This window comes from Sebastes umbrosus, chromosome 4 (assembly GCF_015220745.1).
Source record: "Sebastes umbrosus isolate fSebUmb1 chromosome 4, fSebUmb1.pri, whole genome shotgun sequence".
NCBI lineage: Eukaryota > Metazoa > Chordata > Actinopteri > Perciformes > Sebastidae > Sebastes > Sebastes umbrosus.
In genome coordinates this window covers 28546979-28567106 of record NC_051272.1, presented here as the reverse complement: position 1 = coordinate 28567106, position 20128 = coordinate 28546979, and the positions used below count along the sequence as shown (strand labels likewise).

The following is a 20128-nucleotide window of genomic DNA, read 5'->3' as shown; positions in this document are numbered from 1 at the left end:
ATGTTGGAATTTGCTTTGAAATCGGTTGTTAGAGAGAGCATGACATCCCCTATGCACACCTGAGGCCACTGACATCCAGGTGTAGTTACCTGGGAATGACCTGTCTAATGTGGCATGACTTGGCCCTTACTACCATTTTCTAACAGTCTGAAACAGCAGCAAATTATATACAAAGCTGTGCATAACATTCAGGCGTTTCTTTAACTTTGCTGTTCAAAAGTTGCTAAAAGTTTCTTTCCATTTCTCAATGCTCTCCTTTCCTCTTCCCCTGCTCTCCAGATCCAGAATGCTGAGAGGAGGATGAATCCCCCAGGTCATCTGAGACATCCACGTGTCTTTGCTGCTGTCCCTCCCCGACAGCCCTCTTGTCCCACTGGGGCGCCATCTGCCTCCCCACGCTCCCCCCCTTGCCCGGCTCCCTCCCCCCTCCCCTGCCCACAGTAGTGGCCATCCCAGAGGGGAGGAAAGGCGAGCCAGCCCCTGTAAATATGCCTGGATGGAGGTCTCAGTGGCGTCTCGTCCTGCTGAACTCCCTGACCTGTGGCCTGGAGATCTGCGTGGCAGCTGGGATCACATACGTTCCCCCGCTGCTGCTGGAGGCCGGAGTGGAGGAGCGCTACATGACCATGGTGCTAGGTATGAAAGAAAGAGTGGGATCTGGTTACCAGGCATCTTTGCTACCTCATAGTGTGTGTGTGTGTGTGTGTGTGTGTGTGTGTGTGTGTGTGTGTGTGTGTGTGTGTGTGTGTGTGTGTGTGTGTGTGTGTGTGTGTGTGTGTGTGTGTGTGTGTGTGTGTGTGTGTGTGTGTGTGTGTGTGTGTGTGTGTGTGTGTGTGTGTGTGTGTGTGTGTGTGTGTGTGTGTGTGTGTGTGTGTGTGTGTGTGTGTGTGTGTGTGTGTGTGTGTGTGTGTGTGTGTGTGTGTGTGTGTGTGTGTATGTATGCAAGTGCACGTGTTTTGCTTCTGCTTGCACACACTCTCAAGGATAGACCGCTGAACTGCTGGGGTTCGATCACCTACTTTGTGGCTTGTTTATTAACCACATGAGTGAGTGTTTCAAATGATAGATTGTTATAGCCCTTGAGCACCATTTATTCACTTTACGATACTTAGTGTATTGTCGAAGGGCTGAAAAGAAATGAGATTTTATTTTAATCAGTCTGAATGTTTTGTTTGCTGTGGTTACATTAAAGCCATTCACCTGACCCGGGTGGTTTGTTTACACAGAACCATCTGAGAAGCCACCGTAGAGAGGTACAGGGATGACGTATTTTTGTAAGCCAACCAGGAAGTTAGCATTGCCCTGGGTTCCTTCGACAAAAAGCCAATGGGATTTTTCCATTTGGTTTTGGATTATTGCAGAAAATAAGCTTTGTGGCAAACACACGTTTATGATACTTACACGTTTTGTTCAGCAGGATGATCTGCACAGATGACGAGATTTTGGCATCGGAAGCGTTCTGGTTTCCGTTTGTAATCCGAGTAGTAGTGACCAATCATGTTAAAGCAGGCTTCGGTTGAATGGAGGTAAACAGTCCGTGTGGAGAGCAAAAGAGGCGGAATGCGTTGGTCGAAATGCATGTCTCCGAACCCACCACCTATCGTCTGATGATGATTTAGCTTTTTATGGTCTAAAATTAGCTTGTAAACTGGCTACTTGTGAAATCCGGTTGTACACGTCGTCTCTCAACTCAAACTCTCAAGTTGCTAATCAGACTGTAACACAAAAGCAGTCTTTTATCCGCTGGTTACACCAAAACCCGTCGTCAATAGGCTCCAAGATTGGTTCTGGCTATGCAAGACTAGTCTGGAACTAGAACTGGCAGAAACATTTAGGACAGGACGTGGACAGCCATATACTGATATTCAAAAGCAGTTTTCACTGTAGCAGCACTTTAGAGGCATAGTAACCCTGTTGTTAAAAACACCACTCCTTGGTAAAAAGTGTAGGAGGTTAGAATGATGAGCCACTAAGTCTGTGCTCCTCTGACATTACACTTAAAATAGGGCTGCACATTGGTGCCACTGAAAAGCATAGAGAACACACGCCCCGAAAAATACAAAACATTGTTTTCGCCAGCTGAAAGTACTTCAGATGTGGAGAATCCGTCTGGAGTTTAAACATGTATTCATTGCCAAACGTTTAAAATACATTTATCAACCAGGCAGCATGTGTTTGAATCCACAATGCTCGTCTTCTGTTTTGTCCTGAGGGAAACGGTTTAAACAGAGAGGTCACAGACATTTTCCCAGCATAATCTCACCGTCGCTAAACTTCAAAGTTTTAAATTGCTGTTGTGTCAGACTGCTGCTGAACCAAAGAAACATTTTTTATTACCAGAAGCTACTTTAAAGTAATATTGAAAGGCACCTGTTGGTGACAAAATGTGACACAATTTAAGCAACTATGATACCACCCAAATGCAATCCATAATATACCAGTCATGTTGAGACTTTGTAAGAGAGGCTTTGAGTTTGTGGGTGCTGTCTCATTTTGCTCTGAATTGCAAGCTGTTTTTTTTTTTGTGGAAAAATACAAGAAAATGTTTACAAAATGCAATCCAACACACCACAATCTACAGCCTCAAAAATGAGTGTACTGGGGAGGTGAATCAGGGACAGATTCAATACTAAAAGAACATTGTAAGCCTCCAATCTAGGGTGACTAACGCGTACACTTTTTACATAAAAGATACAAAACATTTTACTGATATCATTTTTTTTTTTTTACAACCATCGTATCCAGGAATTCTGGGAAGAGCCGTGAAAAGTAGCTAATTTTGCTCTGTGGCGTTGTGCAAAAGTGGATACACACACCACAAACTAGAGAGAGAATGTGCAGCTGATGACCGCTCCATTATGTCTGGCTAACGTATAATTCAGTTTTGCCTCTGGTTGTGTATTTGTGGCTTTAGTTGCCTCGGACCTTTCAATCTAACAATAGTCTGCAAGGATTTACTAAAACTCTTCCTAAATGCAAACATTAAGACAGATAGGTTTGTCTCTTGAAAAAGGTCAGTCACAAATTAGCAGCATGTGTGTTAGCATCACCCATATGCTATATATTCTGCACACTGTAACTGAGAACTTACTTGAATGCAGTGTGAATAGTTGCATTATCCTAGCCCGAACGGCATTCACATGGTCTTCACTAAAGGCGTCTCTTTGAGATATTGTCTTGTGACTACGCAGATGATGAATACAATTCCACCAAACCAAAAGGCTCCGTGTGGATGACAGAAGTGACTGTTCAAGTATAAAGAACAATATACACTTCTCCTCCTCCGTTTCTGCAACAGCTGCTGGTGATATGAAGAAAAATGATTTCATTGTAGAGTTCCTCCCAAACAGCCTGCACTGTAAGCCAGTCTGGAAACAGCACTCAACCCAATTCTCATCTCCCTGTATTATAATGGAGTGCCAGAGTGTTATTTGAATGAAGATAGATATTGTGTCCTGGGAGGGTTAAAGCTAATTTCCCCAAGCAGTAGTGTCAGGTTCTCAGATGGCTGCTTTCCACTTTATCTAATAGCCATTTGTTGGCTGCTTCATCCTCCAGTTGTTACTTTCTTTCTCTAGTTTCCTCTCTGCTGGTGGAGCAGACACTCCATGCTTTTAAACACTGAGGTGTCAGTTACTCTTGTTACTTTAAGCATATTTAGGTCTGTATTTAAGCACATTGAGGAATGTGACACGTTTTATATTGGGTGGGATCGAATTTGTGTGGTTAGGTTAGACGCCACACTGATTTGTGTGTGTGTGTAAACAGAGCTGGAAAGCAGCTTGCATTGTATTCAGATGCTGGAAAGCATAGAGTAGAGAGGAGAGCAAAATGTATTGTCCCAGTAGAGAAAGTCTGTTGCTTTGCTTTACATAAAAAAAAAACATCACAAAAACAACATGAAAACATAAGAGACATTTGACAATGCAAGATTTGACACTGACAAGGCAAGGCAGCTTAAAAAAACAAACCTGTAGAATTAAAGTGCTAAAAGTGCAACAGAGCATTAACTGCACCAAGATTAATCGTTAGAGTTAACCTCTTCCACTACTTCAGGATGCCGGTGCCCTCAGCCGAATTTACTGTCTTTCAGAGGCTGTAGCAGGCTCAGTTTTACAGTGAAGGCACTAGTATCAAACATAAGGGATCCATTGGTACTGTGAGAGAAAATACCATGTCCCTTTGTGTAGAATTTGTGTACTCAGATAAATCTGAATACCCTGGGAAAGCACAGACTGTACTAGTTTAGATACATTACTTATCATCCTCGCCTCTTCACTCTGCTAAAACTAGCTAATCACAAGTAACTCTTTTTAACAATAGACAATGCTTTCACTCAGAAGCAGGGTGGAAGGTGTGGGCTACAAGGGGGGGAAGGCTAAACCAAGATTATAAAGAATGATGTAGTGAGGGAGCTCTTGGTCTTTGTACACTGACTTGTCTGCTGTATGAACCCAAATGCATTTGCTTAATAAATGGTATTTGCTTCTTTTATCTGAATGACCAGAGACTGTTTATTAGATAATTTCTCTAACAGTACCAACCATGACATTCTAACAATTTGGGAAATAGGTTAAATAACACTCCGAAGTTAGGCTAACTTTTGGAGAGGAAAAACTGGCATGGCCATTTTCAAAGGGGTCCCTTGACCTCTGACCTCAAGATATATGAATGTAAATTGGTTCTATGGGTACCCACGAGTCTCCCCTTTACAGACATGCCCACTTTATGATAATAATGCTGTTTGGGGCAAAACCCATGCAGTTTTTTTACATGCAGTATAATTGTGTTATTTTCGCCTATTTAAAAAAAAAAAAAGGTTTCTGCATACTGAGGTTCCTAAACAGTCTTGTAGTTGCATAAATTGGGTATGACTGTAAAGCTGAGACTCTTGTGGATCCAATGAGCCCAATTGTATTTATGTTTGATGATGTTAGTCTCCATAGTAGCCATTTCATTGTAGTGAGACCATTTTGAAACTTGACCTCACTTTATAAAATGACCTGTGGTGACCTCTAGGATAATTGCAGCCTCATGAAATTTTATAGCCACAAACTACAGACCTAAGGCATTCAGAGGATGGATGGCTTTCCTAGGTAGACTGTCAATAAGGGGGTTTCTGAGCAGTTTCCAGAACAGAATTGCTGGCCATCCAATCAATGAAAAATTTTATTCTTGCAGAAATCTCCAAATGTCAAAAGTACCAAATCGCAGCATGGCTTTTTCTATGGTGTTCCTCAAGGTCTTGGTGTCATAATGTGGTATTTTGGAGGGATTATTGATCATTTTTATCAAGTCTCGAGTGGTAAAAAATGATTAAATTTAGTACCAAATCTGTGTAACAAATGGTATCAACCCAAAAATTGCTGTAGCAACTTAATGAGATATAATTTAGCATGTGAATGGCCATCATACACTTCTATTGTAATGTTTTAAGCCCTTATACACTTTATTTTAATAAAAAAGTTAATTAATTTGATATGATAGCTTCAAGTGGTTTGATTAGCACACAGAGTCTTCTTCCTGATAGCAGAAGTTCGTATTCAGAGAAGAGGGGCTGTTGAGAATCTGCAATGATTGCTTGTTTCATGACTGCCTGCTCGTACCGGCTCTGTATGGGCTCGTAGTCTTTCTTCCCTATTACCTTTGTAGCTGTTTTGTGCATGCTGGCAAGCCTGCTTTTCAGTTGCATTATACTGTGCATGCTGTAATTCAGTGTCTAATGATGTTCTCTACGATTGTCTGGTAGAACATCAACATGATCTGGCTGCTCACTCCATACAGCCTCAATCGCATGCTTTTGTGTGTGTGTGTGTGTGTGTGTGTGTGTGTGTGTGTGATGTATAGTATATCAGAGAGTAGTGAGCAGCTACTAGGTGGAAAGAGTGTGTCTGAGACCATAAGTCTTACAGTTGTAGATGGGGAGGATTGTCATGATGGGCCTTGTATTGTTTGTATTTTCTGTTTTACGACCATGTGAAGGAGGACAGAGATGAATTCACAATATGGCCGCACACAAAGTGATGAGAAACATTGGAATGGAATAGAAGGTCGGCGGTTTGATTCCCGACTCCTCCAGTTCACATGTGGAAGTGTCCTTGGGCAGGATACTTAACCCCAAATTGCTCCCGAAGGCTGTGCCATCGGTGTCTGCATGAGTATTTAGATTAGATCCTGATGGGCAGGTTGGCACCTTGCAATCAGTGTATGAATGTGTGAATGAATCGGTGAATACTGACATGTAGTGTAAAGCGCTTTGAGTGGTAGGAAAACTAGAAAGGTGCTATATAAATGCAAGTCCATTTGCCATCCATTTAAACACAATTGTGCTGGTCTATAATGAAAACTCCACAGGGTTCCTTTTTAAATGTCAAACTCTATCCCCGAGATTGGGTCGTTTTCGATATTGCATGCGTGTCTGTATGCAAAACATCGCGTGTACCATGGCGTGTTCTAATTAGCCAGACCCGACCACGTGTGGAGCATGAGCTGAGGGTGGGTTACCTTCAGGCAGCACGCCATCTGTAGGAACCATCACCAGCAGTCAGCAATGTTGGCAGGGGGGCACATGCTGTTCACTCCCTGGTAGGGCAGCAGGACCGGTAGAAAGCAGGCTGAAAAGAAAACAGTCAACCATACATAGAATCTGAACAGAGATTTGATCGACACCTGTGTTTTTGGCCTGGGATATTGTGAAAATCTGCTTGGAGTGGAAACGCAATGTGTGATTTAAGGATTTCAGTGTGTTAGTGTTTCAGAAGGAAATTACCTTGTTCCTCTTATGCAGTCTGTGTCAAACGTTGTCGGGATGTCTTTCTACTTTGTCCACATCCTCTTTGCTGTTTGTCCTCAACTAGGGCTGTCAAAGTAACACAATAACGCGTTAACGCGTAAATTTGTTTTAATACCAATTATTTCTTTAACGCATTAATGCAACTTGTGATTTTTAGTTTGTGGCTTGTCGCAAAGGAGGCTAAATAGCTCTCCAAACTTGCCCTAAATTTTGGCGAAGAAACTGGCATGGCGATTTTCAAAGGTGTCCCTCGACCTCTGACCTCAAGATATGTGAATGAAAATGGGTTCTATGGGTACCCACGAGTCTCTCCTTTACAGACATGCCCACTTTATGATAATCACATGCAGTTTTGGGCAACTAATGGTCAAGTCAGCACACTGACACACTGACAGCTGTTGTTGCCTGTTGGGCTGCAGTTTACCATGTTATGATTTGAGCATATTTTGTTATGCTAAATGCAGTACCTGTGAGAGTTTCTGGATAATATTTGTCATTGTTTTGTGTTGTTAATTGATTTTCAGTAATAAACATCTATATACATTTGCATAAAACAAGAATATTTGTCCACTCCCATATTGATAAGAGTATCAAATACTTGACAAATCTCCCTTTAAGGTACATTTTGAACAGATAAAAATGTGAGTCTTGTGTGTAATTGATTGACAGCCCTATCATCAACATATTCTATTCTTTGTCAGTGTTGTCTCTGACTTCTTCTGTGTATCCCTGACTCTGTCCACAGGTATCGGTCCAGTGCTTGGCCTCATATTCATCCCTCTGATTGGCTCTGCCAGTGACCACTGCAACAGCAGTTATGGCAGACGACGGCCTTTCATCTGGTTGCTGTCTTTAGGAGTCCTTCTGGCACTTTTCATCATCCCCCACGCTGACGTACTGGCTGCACGCCTGGCCTGGGGTGGGCGCACCTTCCAGGTACAATACCTGTTTATTGTTTGTCATCATTTTGGTGAATTCTACCTACGAAGCACCCCTGATAAGAACCAAACTTGTGTTCTACCATTTGCTACAGGTGGGCTTCCTTATCCTTGGGGTGGGGCTCCTTGACTTTTGTGGACAAGTGTGCTTCACACCGCTGGAGGCGCTTTTGTCGGACCTGTACCGGGACGAGGAGGAATGCGGCCAAGCTTTCGCCATGTTTTCTTTCATGGTCAGCTTGGGAGGATGCGTGGGCTATTTGTTACCAGCGCTGGACTGGAGTAGTGGCCTGCTCTCTGTTTACCTAGGAGGCCAGGCCGAGTGCCTCTTCTCCCTTCTCACCCTCATCTTCATCTCCAGCCTGCTCATCACCATGAAGGTGTCCGAGGAGCCCTCGTGTGCCAGCAGTGGCTTGGCGGGGTCTGGATCTTTACTGGAGTCGGGAGCCGGCACGATAGAAGCCGGCCGGTGCGGCGTGCCGCGCTCATGCTGCTACCTGCTGAAGTGCAAGCTGAGGTTGCTGAAGTCTGGACCGTTGTTGTGCCTGCTGAGAACATGCTGGTCCATGACGCCGGCCATCTACAGGAGCTACTGCCACGTCCCGCGGGTGATGAGACAGCTGTGCGTGGCTCAGCTCTGCAGCTGGATAGCGGTCATGTCTTTTATGCTTTTCTACACAGACTTTGTGGGAGAGGGCCTGTACGAGGGCGTGCCCAGTGCATTACCAGGAAGTGTGTCCAAGCAAAGATACGATGAAGGTCAGATTTCCTCTTTGTACAGTGTAATAATGTCATGTGTTGTATGAGCTCATTTGTCTTCAAAAAGAATCTTCCTAAATGCATAAGTTGTAGGGGTGTATTTAATATCTTTACACATGAGTATTGTGATATTATGTTTTGTGATACTGTATCGATTCTCCAAAACACTGTATCGATTTTTAATTAACCTCTTAAAAAGCTGACGGTCATACTTCCATGTTGCGAAGGAGGCTAAATAACGCCACACAGTTATGCTAAATTTTGGCGAGTAAAAAACTGGCATGGCCATTTTCAAAGGGATCCCTTGACCTCTGATCTCAAGATATGTGAATGAAAACGGTTTCTATGGGTACCCACAAGTCTCCCCTTTACAGACATGCCCACTTTATGAGAATCACATGCAGTTTGGGACAAAAACCATGCAGTTTTTTCAATGCAGTATAAATGTGTTATTTTTCCTATTCTAAAAATGGTGTATTTGAATATTTCTGCGTACAGGGGTCCCTAAACAGTCTTGTAATTACATAAATTGGGTATGACTGTAAAGCTGAGACTCTTGTGGATCCAATGAACCCAATTGTATTTATGTGTGATGATGTTAGTCCCCATAGTATGCCATTTCACATAGTGACTTTTAGGCTTGACCGCAGAGGGCCAGCCCTACAAACGCAAAAGTCTGTCACTGAGTGACTGAGTGATGAAGTCATACGATTGGTCGGCCAAGTGTTGGAGTTTCCTCATTGGCCGTTGTTCTTTCAAAATGAAGGGGCAGGGAACAGTCCTTTATGTAAATAAGCCCGTCCAGTGCGACGTGTCCGGCTCACGAAACTTGGATCAAGCTGTCAAACTAACGTTATAGTTCTAAAATGAAACGAGATTCAGCAGTGGCATAGCCTATTTCTCGCTTCAAATGTTTTCAGAAGTAGATGGTGGATTGTTTAGACGGAGAAAATTTATAAGCAGGCCGCCATGTTTTTTCCTGTTTGAAACAGCAAGCAGAAAACCAGGGACCAATCAAGTACATTCCTCGATAGGATATGTCACAGCTTGAACGACCAGTTGAGTGGAGCAGCGCGTCCCCTGATGTCCTCGCTGGACCTGGTGGACATGTATCGCTTGATTTAACATTATAGACATGACCACTGACTATTTGTGTAGCAATTTAGCCACAAATTCATAGACTGACCAGACACGGTCCAGCCATACACTCGGTTTTGACCGAGTTATGTTTTTATTATGTCTTTATATTATGACAGTTTTCTTAAAATTAGATTTTTCATAAATCGCAATATATCGCCTTACTAACAGTATTGCAATATATTGAATTGGAAAACCCGAGTATCATGATACATACTGTATCATATCGCTAGATTCTTGCCAATAAACAGCCCTAGTAAGTTGTGGTATACACACTAGATATTATGAGATGGTGCCTTCATTAATCTCTTCATGTTGATTTAGTTCTAAAACTCTTTACATTATGACATCACCGAGAATAAATCACCAATAGCATAGTATGAAACAAAATTCTGTTGCGCTAGTGAGACTTGAGACATTTCCTACCTTTGTCATCATGGCTTTACCTCAACCACCTGTCCACATAAACTGGCTTAGGGTCCATCTTGGCTGTTGCTGTCACAGCTGGGCAGGATGCACTCGCATTCCTCGGGCACAGGTGGAGGACAGAGACTGAGCCTGTGTTCCTGCATGCCTTCACGCCCTCCTGCCGTCCTCATTTAGGTTCCTGTCAAGGTATAGGACACATACAGCAAAGACCAGCCGTTAACATAGACTCTGACGAAAGACGTTACATGAGATGAGGTGAACATTTTTTGTAAATCCTTTGGGTACATAAGCCAATGTCAAGCCAATCCAAAGAATTTCAGGTATTTCTTCCCACCCCTGCACATTAGAAATGGATAACAAATACACACATAGCTGTATGATTCTACCTAAATATAACCTTTTAGATATACCCGACCAAATCTGTTGTCAGGGTTGAAAGAGGGAGACTTCTGTCTTTGGTATATTTTACCAGACAGTGTTTGAGAAAGAACAGTAAAGGGGAAGAATGACGCTGAGGTAAACAGATGTGAGGCAGACCATCACAAGTTGCAGATGTATTAATATAGTGGGCCGTGCCTTTTAAGTCTCTTTTTGTTTACTCTTTTGCCAGACTTCCTATCTTGACACCATATGCCTCTCCCTTCCTCTGCTTTGCCATTATTTCACATTACTTAACTCTGTTCAGCTTCCCTTCTCATTTTATCAACCCTTTTCCTACTACCGTCCACCTGTTTTCTCATCCCCTAATCTTCATTCTCAACCTCACACCATTCTCCCTCTTTCATTTGACATTTTCATCCCTCTATCCACATTCTTTCCTCCTCCCTCTTTCTCCACTTCTATCTCCCTCCCCTACTTTGTTTACTTTTTTTTTTTTTTTACTTTTCCTCTGTCTCTCCTCCCTGTGCTCGCTGGACCACGAGGAATGTCGCACTCACAAAGAATTAATGTCAAGGAATCAGCGCACAAAGAACATGTTCATTCAAGTCCGGTAGACGGCCAAAGCACACAATTCTGAGATCTGTCTGAGCTGCGTTTGTTTAATCTGAAACCCAGCGGCTGTTATTAAACCATCATTCAGCTTACAGATGTTCCTCTGCATCAAGGTAATCTGCTTTGTCTGTAGTTGCATTGACTTTTTTTTACATCATTGTTTTAACAGTAACTACTTTTGTTTTTGTGATCATCTTTCCTACCAGGAAGGATTGCAAGGCAGAGTAGTTCTCTGTGAAGCTCGTACTACAGAAACAGACATTTTCCCATGGTGCAGCAGTCCTCCTGTGCACAGATTCTGTAGCATTCTGGCTCGGGCCCATATCTCGCAGGGCTTGAATTTCGGTCCTCATTAGCTTCTGTAGTGTTTGTAAAGTGGGCTCGGCAGCTTTGCTTTCTAGGAGTAATATGATCCACATACTCCTTTCACATAAGTGATTCTCTGCTCTGCTGCTGAACTTGTGACCCACACTGTTCACTGAGAGAAGGCTGAGAGATCAGGCTGATAGCAGGCCGAAATAAATAGCAGTCCAGACATGTCGTCACTCCAGCTTCCAAAGATTAGTACTAAAGTAAAAATAATTAAGGGGTGAAATAAATATGAGGATAAACAGGGGGCACTATTAAAAATGGAACAATTTTCCCACAGTGAACAAAATCCCATAGTTGACAAAAATGTCTTAAAAATGTTGTCATTACTGGAAACTAGGGCTGTCAGTCAATTAAAATATTTAATTGCATGACTGGCCATAGTTAATGGCGATTAATCTCAAATTTCTCACACATTATTTATCTGCTCTGTGTGATTTGTCAAGTATTTAATACTCTTATTAACATGGGAGTGGGCAAATATGCTTGCTTTATGCAAATGTATATATATATTTATTATTGGATATCAATTAACAACACAAAACTTGCTGAACCTCACCGCTAGATGTTGCTAAATCCTACACACTGTTCCTTTTAGGTGTCACATTGCTTTTGAGGGTTGAGATTGTTTTTATCAGATGCAGGACATGATGCATCACTATAGTCAAACCTATCACTGACTAATAGACCATACTGTTAATGTATTTATTTTGGAATTAAAAACCTTTACACACCTTGCAGCAGGCAATTTAAATTAATCTAATTTGGCTTAATCCAAGTCTGCAACTCTTTCTCTGTTGTTTAAACTTTAAATTCTGCCTCGGTCAGGTGGGGAGACCTCATCCAAATGCCTGTTGTCTGGCTGGCTGACTGGGCCAGACTCGGGGCCAAGGGGCACGTTGCCTCGGTAAACAAGGACCGGACAGTGTGTGTCGCCCTCTCTGGTTTTTCAAGGATTTATCTAAGGTTAATGCTGTCTGTGACGGTCCAAGTCAGTCATCCCAAACAATTTGTCCGTGCCACAGAGCTCTGTGAATGTCTCCCCAACCGGATCTGCGCCTGTGTGTTTACGGGCCTGAGCAAACAGTGGTGTTTTAGCTCATCCAAATAGCTGTTAATGCATCACAGTTTCAAGTTTAAACATGGGGTTGGCAATCACGCATGCTGTGCATCTGTCACTAGATCTGGCCATAAAAGGAAAATTGTTTCGTTTCTGAATGGACAACAACAGCTGAGTCATCTACAGAGGATATAGAAGAGAAGCTATGAGTTTTATGGATTCGAAGATATATTTTTCTTTTCTTTCAGGTATCCGTATGGGCAGCCTGGGCCTCTTCCTGCAGTGTGCTACCTCAACCTTCTTCTCCCTGGTCATGAGTCGTTTGGTTCGCCATTTTGGCTCACGGTGGGTCTACATGAGCAGCATGGTGAGCTTCACAGTCTCTGCTTTGGTTATCTGCCTGTCCAAAAGTGTGGTCTTGGTCACTGTAATGGCGTCCCTTACTGGCTACGCGTACGCCACACTGCAGACTCTGCCCTACACACTCACCTGCCACTACCACAAGGAGAAAGAGGTAAGTAAAGTACTTCATATTAGGGCTGTCAATCAATTCAAATTTTTAATCATGATTAATCGCAAATGAATGTACCTTAAAGGCATATTTGTCAAGTATTTAATACTCTTATCAACATGGGAGTGGGCAAATATGCTGCTTTATGCAAATGTATGTATATATTTATTATTGGAAATCAATTAACAACACAAAACAATGACAAATATTGTCCAGAAATCCTCACAGGTACTGTGTTTAGCATAAAAAATATGCTCAAATCATAACATGGCAAACTCAAGCCCAACAGATAACAACAGCTGTCAGTGTGTCAGTGTGCTGACTTGACTATGACTTGCCCCAAACTGCATGTGATTATCATAAAGTGGGCATGTCTGTAAAGGGGAGACTTGTGGGTACCCATAGAACGTATTTTCATTCGCATATTTTGAGGTCAGAGGTCAAGGGACCCCTTTTCCTCACCAAAATTAAGCGTAAGTTTGGAGCGTTATTTAACCTCCTTAGCGACAAGCTAGTATGACATGGTTGGTACCAATGGAATTTGTTAAGTTTTGTTCTTTCATATGATATCAGTATCTTCACCCTAGCTACAACCTACAACCTTAAATTCGCAAGTTGTGTTAATACGAAAGTAAAGAAAATAGTGCCGTTAAAACAAATTTGCATTCACGCGATATGCATTAACTTTGACAGCCCTACTTTATATACAATGATAGTGTGTTAACAAAATCTGTATGATTGATAAGTTGACTCTTGTCTCATTTCAGGTCTATATGCCAAAAAGGAAAACCCAAAGTGTGCATAAAAATGGTATTACAACCAAGCGGGACTCTGCGTATTTGACTCCTGCAGAAGAGGAGGGCAGATTGAACCACAAAACGGGGACTCCCAACGGTCACGTCTTCTTCAGCCAGGACAGTTACGAGTACTACCCCAGTCCACACAGCCAGAATGGCTCATCTCACAGTTCCGCCGGCGCCGAACAGGAGGAGGTGGATTCGGGGTTTGAGAAACGTGGCGTGGGTTTGGACTTTGCTATCTTAGACAGCACCTTCCTCCTCTCTCAGGTTTTCCCCACCCTCTTCATGGGCATGATCGTTCAGTTCGCGCAGTCCGTCACCGCCTATATGGCCTGCTCGGTCATCTTCGGCGCCGTCGCCATCTATCTGGCCAGTCAAATCATCTTTGAACAAAAGGACCTCAAAAGCTGAGACTTGGATGCAAAAAGATGTGGAATCACAAATAATCAATCATTCAGGTTCCACGGGCGGAACTCAAAAATGCACTACTGTTCCCAGAATGCCTTGCTCTAGTACCGTGTGTTTGCTTTTATCAAAGCATTGCATTGGGGAAGTGTGTGTCAGGTTATGAGAGAAAGTGGTTAACAAAAGAAAATGTTCCATGAGACGTGATATCTGCCAATGATGTGCAGTTTCTGTGTCGTTACCTGAAGAGTCAACACCAACTGTGTGCTCATGTCAGGCGTGGTACTCTCTCTACTGAATGCAATTGAATTCTATAGAAATCTCTCTTTTTGTTGTGACATCTTTCCTGCCCTTCATCTTTTTCCTCAGGTACCACAAACAGATTTACTGTAGAACTCATCCACCTCAGATACACACCTTCTAACATTTTAATGTTTTTTTAAATGGTCTTATCCACAATTTTTAAAAGTACAGTCTGTTTTGTACTCAAAACATGTTTTAAGGTAGGGTCGGTAGTGCTGTTCAAATACAGTTTTTTGTTATATTTGTTGACATTCTCATTACATCCCGACAGCAATCAATAAATTAAATGCTCTTACTAAAAAAATCATTTTTTAATTTGACATCTGCAGCTGTCGCAGGTCTGTAATAATCCTGTCCAATCATTTCATTCAGCGCGAATGACATTATTTGATGCCTACCTGTCTACCTACCAGCCTGCCTGCGCACACTCACTCCGTGCACTCATTGAGCCTTTCTCAAACCACCCCATACACTCTCTCCCCAACTACTTCCACTCCGTGGAAGTGGGTTATATAACCCTCCAACAGCAAGCCTGCATCGATGCAGACTTACTGGCCACGTGCAACGGCGTTTCGTGTTTGTCGTGGAACTCGCTCCGTACAAATGTAAGCTCCATGCAACTACCCGTACAAATGTAAACTGCTCAAACTAAAGTGAATTTAACAACTTAAGATTGCATTGTATTTAGGATAAAATCTTCCCTTGTCTAGTCTAGAAAACGGTAGATGTGTTCATTTGATTATAAAGTGAAAACCAAGCAGCTCATAAACATCAGAGTTAAAAATGAGAAAATGTTTACAAAAAAAAGAAACGAAATACCACCACAGAAGTACGGGAGTACGTTTTATTTTTAGTTTCTCTGTATGTTGCATAAGCATTTTATTTTTAATACTGTGAACCTTTGCACATCCCTTCCGCTCGATACGAAACCATGGTTACGAAACGTTACGACAATTGCCGTCGGAGAGAGGGAAGTTTTTCCCAAAGCTTGCCGCTGTATTTATACCCTACACCTTGAAGAAGGGTGCTTCATTCAGTGCGACTACAAATGGAGTTCACTCTGTCACAGAGTGGGGAGTGTCCGGTTTGAGAAAGGCCCATTGTGAGTCTTCCATAAGCTACAAGCTTGACCGCGTTCATTACTAACACTAGCCTTGTTCTTCGTTTACATTCATAATGATGATTTTGGGGGAGTGGCTTTGGAGGGAGGCCTGAAGGCCTGTCAGTGATGCCAGCTTTGCGACTTTCTCACTAGATTTTGGGACTTTTGGAGCTAGTGGTGCGAGCTACTTTCATTGGAAAAGAGTTGGCAACACTGGGCTGGGTTTTATGGTTGGATTTATTTTTTCTAAATCTAGTGTACTATTGCTAATTTCTCAGCATAACCGACCCTACCTTTAAACACAGTGTTAGCTTGTAGAGACTCATCTGCAGCATCACTAAGCCAGTCTGGAGACTAGTCGTCATCTTATTGAGACGGGCCTGTCTTTCTTCACAACGACAGAATGGATAGATTAATGCGGTGTTTTACCTGTAGAAGTGGGACCATTGGACTTAAACACACTTAAGGGGGTACTCCAGTGATTAAGTATTTGCCTACATTTCCAATGATACAACTCTATATCATCTCATGATTAGACCTTCCCTACCTGTTACATGCCATCATCTTTTAAACTCCACGCCCTCAGTTTGTAATGCAGTTTTTATTTGAACTATTTTAGGCTAATGCGTAGTTCACACTACACGACTTTAGCCCTGATTTTCCGCTCCCTGACAAAGGCCCCAGATCAGAGGCCAGTCTTCGTTGGCTCGCCGCTCAGAGATTGGCGCTCGAGCGTCATGTGTGAGCTGCTCAAAGACGCAAGCCGAGAGGTTCGCCCATAACTCACAAACACATTCCAGATATCTAACATGCTAAATATCTGGACCCTGTCGGGGACTCCGGCCACGAGCTACAGCCAATGAGAGCGCAGGCATGGGTTGAGGGGACAACTGGGAGGAGGGGTCGCCTGTAACAAGAGGAACTTACTGTATGTATTGCATTTGCAACACGGAGCAAAGTTGTTGTTGCACCTAGAGGAATAAATAGTAAAAAAAAAATTGGAAACGGGCTATTTTGTAAACACGTGCCAACAACAGCATCAGCAATGCGTCTCGCGTACTGTATCACGTCATTTACCGTGTATTTCTCGTGTGTGTTTTCGTGACAAACCGTAGTTTGGAGACCTCATCGGGTAGTGTGCGACCTTCTGTCGCCGGACAGTCATGAAGTGTGAAAACCACAACGACTTCAATACTCCCAATTACAAGACAGCAAGTTGTGTAGTGTGAACGTTACTGCGATCTGACGACTTTGAAAGTCTTTAAGTGTGAACTTGGCTTAATTCGAGATAACCCTGATGACGTCACTATGACACCATCAGGGTTATTTTCTCAGACTTCACAAAGCTCCTCCAGAGCCACAGAGGAAATTATACAACAGGCTTCTCTCCATGACAAGTAAACTGACCTTGATTGTGGACCCCTTTATAAATTCAGCTGTACTCTGATGTCGCGCCCCATCATATTGCGTTTCCCCCATCTAGTGTCATCTATTCATAAATGAACAGTTTTACTGTAAATATTTTGTATACAAATTGACTGTATATCCCTATGGGACCTTTGTTATGCAACCTGTTGAGGTGAGGTTATAGACTGTGGTGGTTTTAAGAATGAAGCTGTTTACTAAAACTGGAAATATTGCATCTAATCTAGTCTGCTCATCCTGTCCAACTCCGCTTCTGATCAGGACAGTCGTCTCAGGTTAGTACATCGTTTTAGTGTCCCATCCTGTCCTTCCTTATACCACTGATAAAACACTTTGCCTGCTGCCTAAAACTTCATGTTTCACTGTGTTCTCAAATGACAATCTAGGACATCCAGATGGGCTTGTTACATAACGCTGTATGTAAACATGTTTGATGGAAGCTCACTTCATAGCACCCATTCCTGAAAGACCAAAAAGAAAAAGTCATGCAGTAAATGGAAATATTTGGTTACTGAAAACGATGTGAGAGTAGGCGCTGTATATTGATGCTGAGTTGAGGTGTGTGTGTGTGTGTGTGTGTTTGTGTGTGTATACATAACATGGAGGACAGACAGTGAGAAAGTATGAGTAATATTTAAGTGTGAGGCTAATGAGAAGTGATATGACTCGAGTGTGTGCAGTTTTTTCACACCAGTTATAATAAACTTTAGCCCGGCCCTTATGATGCTCTATGTTACAATGTATTGTGGCCTTCAGTTGAGCTTTTAAAATCGTCCGGTTGGTTGTTTTCGCAGCCGGTTAAGTGAGTTAATTTGAGCATTTTATATCCAGGTTGTCTCATCCTACACGAGAGGTGATGAATTAGGTTCAGCAGATACAAATAGTCCTGAAGGATCTTATTGCCTGAGGTGTCGCTCAGCATGAGAGAAGTAAAAAACGACGGAGGAGTTGTTTGTCACTCAAGCAACTCCTCGTCACCCCAAAATCCACATGAAAATGTTGTCTAGCAGTAGCTGGAGTGTCAGGAAATAAAAAGGTTGTTTTACAAGTGCCTGTACATTTTTCAAACATTTTTTTGTACATATGTATTTATTTATTATGCTTTTATTACAAAATAGCACGTTTTAAACTATTGGCATCCTTCATGGGTGCAAAGGTGAAGGCTGTTTCTGTGAAAAGGATAAATTATTTGTATAGATGTGGTATAAAAGCATCATCAAACTATAATTTATTTCATCATTACCCACTTTATCCTGTCGCATTGAGAATACCACAGAGCATATTGCAGATTAGAAAGTTATCAGAAGTTCCCCCCTGTGGTCATATCAGCTGAAAACTTTATTCCTCTCACACAACTGAGATGCTTTGTGTGTTTTTTTCTGATGAAAATAAGAATCCATCATTTTGCTTTATATAACCACTTGTTTCTTCTTATCTGAGATATGTGTTATTGTTAAACTCGACACATAAACACCACAGATTTCTTTAACTTGGATGGGTGGAGTTGTTTTCAGTCCTTGTTGCTCTCAACCAAATGTCCTGTTTAATTTCAGACATAAAAAGTGCCAATGGTCCGACTGTGTTAAGGCCAGAAGTCATTGCGTTTTGATGTGATTGATCAGGTGTTTTTAAATCGCAGTTTTTGTCACAAGAGTTCAGTCACCTGTGTTATCATAAATGCATTTAGCCATAACAAAAAAGTTGTATTTCATTTCCATTATACATCCATCAGATTGTGTATAAATATGCAGTTACCAAGTAGATTTTATACAAAATAAAAGAACTGCATTGTTAATGAGATGTTGTCCGTGCCTAATTTTATGAACACACATTCTCCTTCTCAATATTAAATAAACGGATGGGCTACATTATTACGTTATTATTGCATAATAGTATTTAAAATATGACATATTGATTTATTCATTTGTTTGTGATTAACACTTATAATTAAGTGCATTTTGATTGGCTACTCTTCATCATTGGTTATTATTGCCTTATAGTATTTAAAATATTACTTAATATTGATCTATTCATTTTTGTTTGTGATTAACACTTTTAATTAAGTGCATATTAATTGGCTATACTCTTAATTTGAAGTGAGTGTTTTGTCGCGTAAAATGTCCCAAAAATCTCTATGGAGTTTGGTGTACAGACACTAAAGACTAGAGAGGCTGTAGAGGAGTAAATGAACTTGGAAATGGTGCCATCCTTTGGAAATCTCGTGGAACTGAAATGTGTGCGAGAGAGGAACAACCTGCTGGTGCGCAACTGCGCCGGCCCCACTGACGCATGGGCACGCTGCTGCTGGCATTATCTATTACATGGAAAAGACGAGAGGCTTTCATGTTGCAAGGGAATGGCATGCTGACGATGTGTGCCATTTCATGACGGGCCTCTCCAGTTTGCCCCCCCCCCCCCTCCATAGTAGTTCTCACGAATGCACCATGTGGGAAACGCACGGGTTATGACGTATAGAGTGTAAAAAAAAAAGATAATTCATTAAAAATGCCACTCCGGGCCTCGGTCACCCAAAGGATCCGTCAGCAGGGCGTGATGCTGGAGGTCTTGAACCCTGATCTTCTCCAGCACCCTGCTGGCTCCTCTGCTCAAGCTGATGTGTCATTGTGTGCCCAGAAAAACACACAGATTTACGTGGGGGAAGTTCTTGAATGGCGCAGGCAGTATAAATGGTAAATTGACTTGCATATATATATAGCACTTTTCTAGTCTTCCCACCACTCAAAGCGCTTTACACTACATGTCAGCATTCACCCATTCATTCACACATTGATGGCAAAGGCTGCTAAGGTGCCAACTTTGCCCATCAGGATCTAATCTAAATACGCATTCACAGACAGCAATTTGGGGTTAAGTGTGTTGCTCAAGGACACATCGACATGTGACCCGGAGCAGCCGGGGATCGAACCACCGACCTTCTGATTGGTGGACAATTGGAGCCACAGTCGCCCGTATAGCAGAAGGAAGAAGAAGAAGTGGGACCACAAGACCCTCTGCCATTGCTCTCCGGTGACAAGCGGGCCTGTTTTTACACCTTCCTTCTAAATAAGGAAGCGGCCTGACAGACATATGACCACCGACCCAAT

General features: G+C 42.3%; 1 protein-coding gene across 2 annotated transcripts in view; it reads left to right on the top strand.

Moving 5' to 3' along the window:
- The window catches only part of LOC119486184 (solute carrier family 45 member 3), a 43060-nt gene extending 24238 nt beyond the window's left edge, over positions 1-18822 (top strand). For both annotated transcript variants that reach the window (XM_037766079.1, XM_037766078.1), the window contains exons 2-6: positions 280-636; positions 7539-7729; positions 7827-8490; positions 12727-12992; positions 13757-18822. In XM_037766079.1, the coding sequence (XP_037622007.1) occupies positions 489-636; positions 7539-7729; positions 7827-8490; positions 12727-12992; positions 13757-14200 (1713 nt within the window). In that variant the 5' untranslated portion in view covers positions 280-488 and the 3' untranslated portion in view covers positions 14201-18822. The remainder of the gene's footprint in view (positions 1-279; positions 637-7538; positions 7730-7826; positions 8491-12726; positions 12993-13756) is intronic.
- The last annotated feature ends 1306 nt before the right edge of the window (positions 18823-20128 follow it).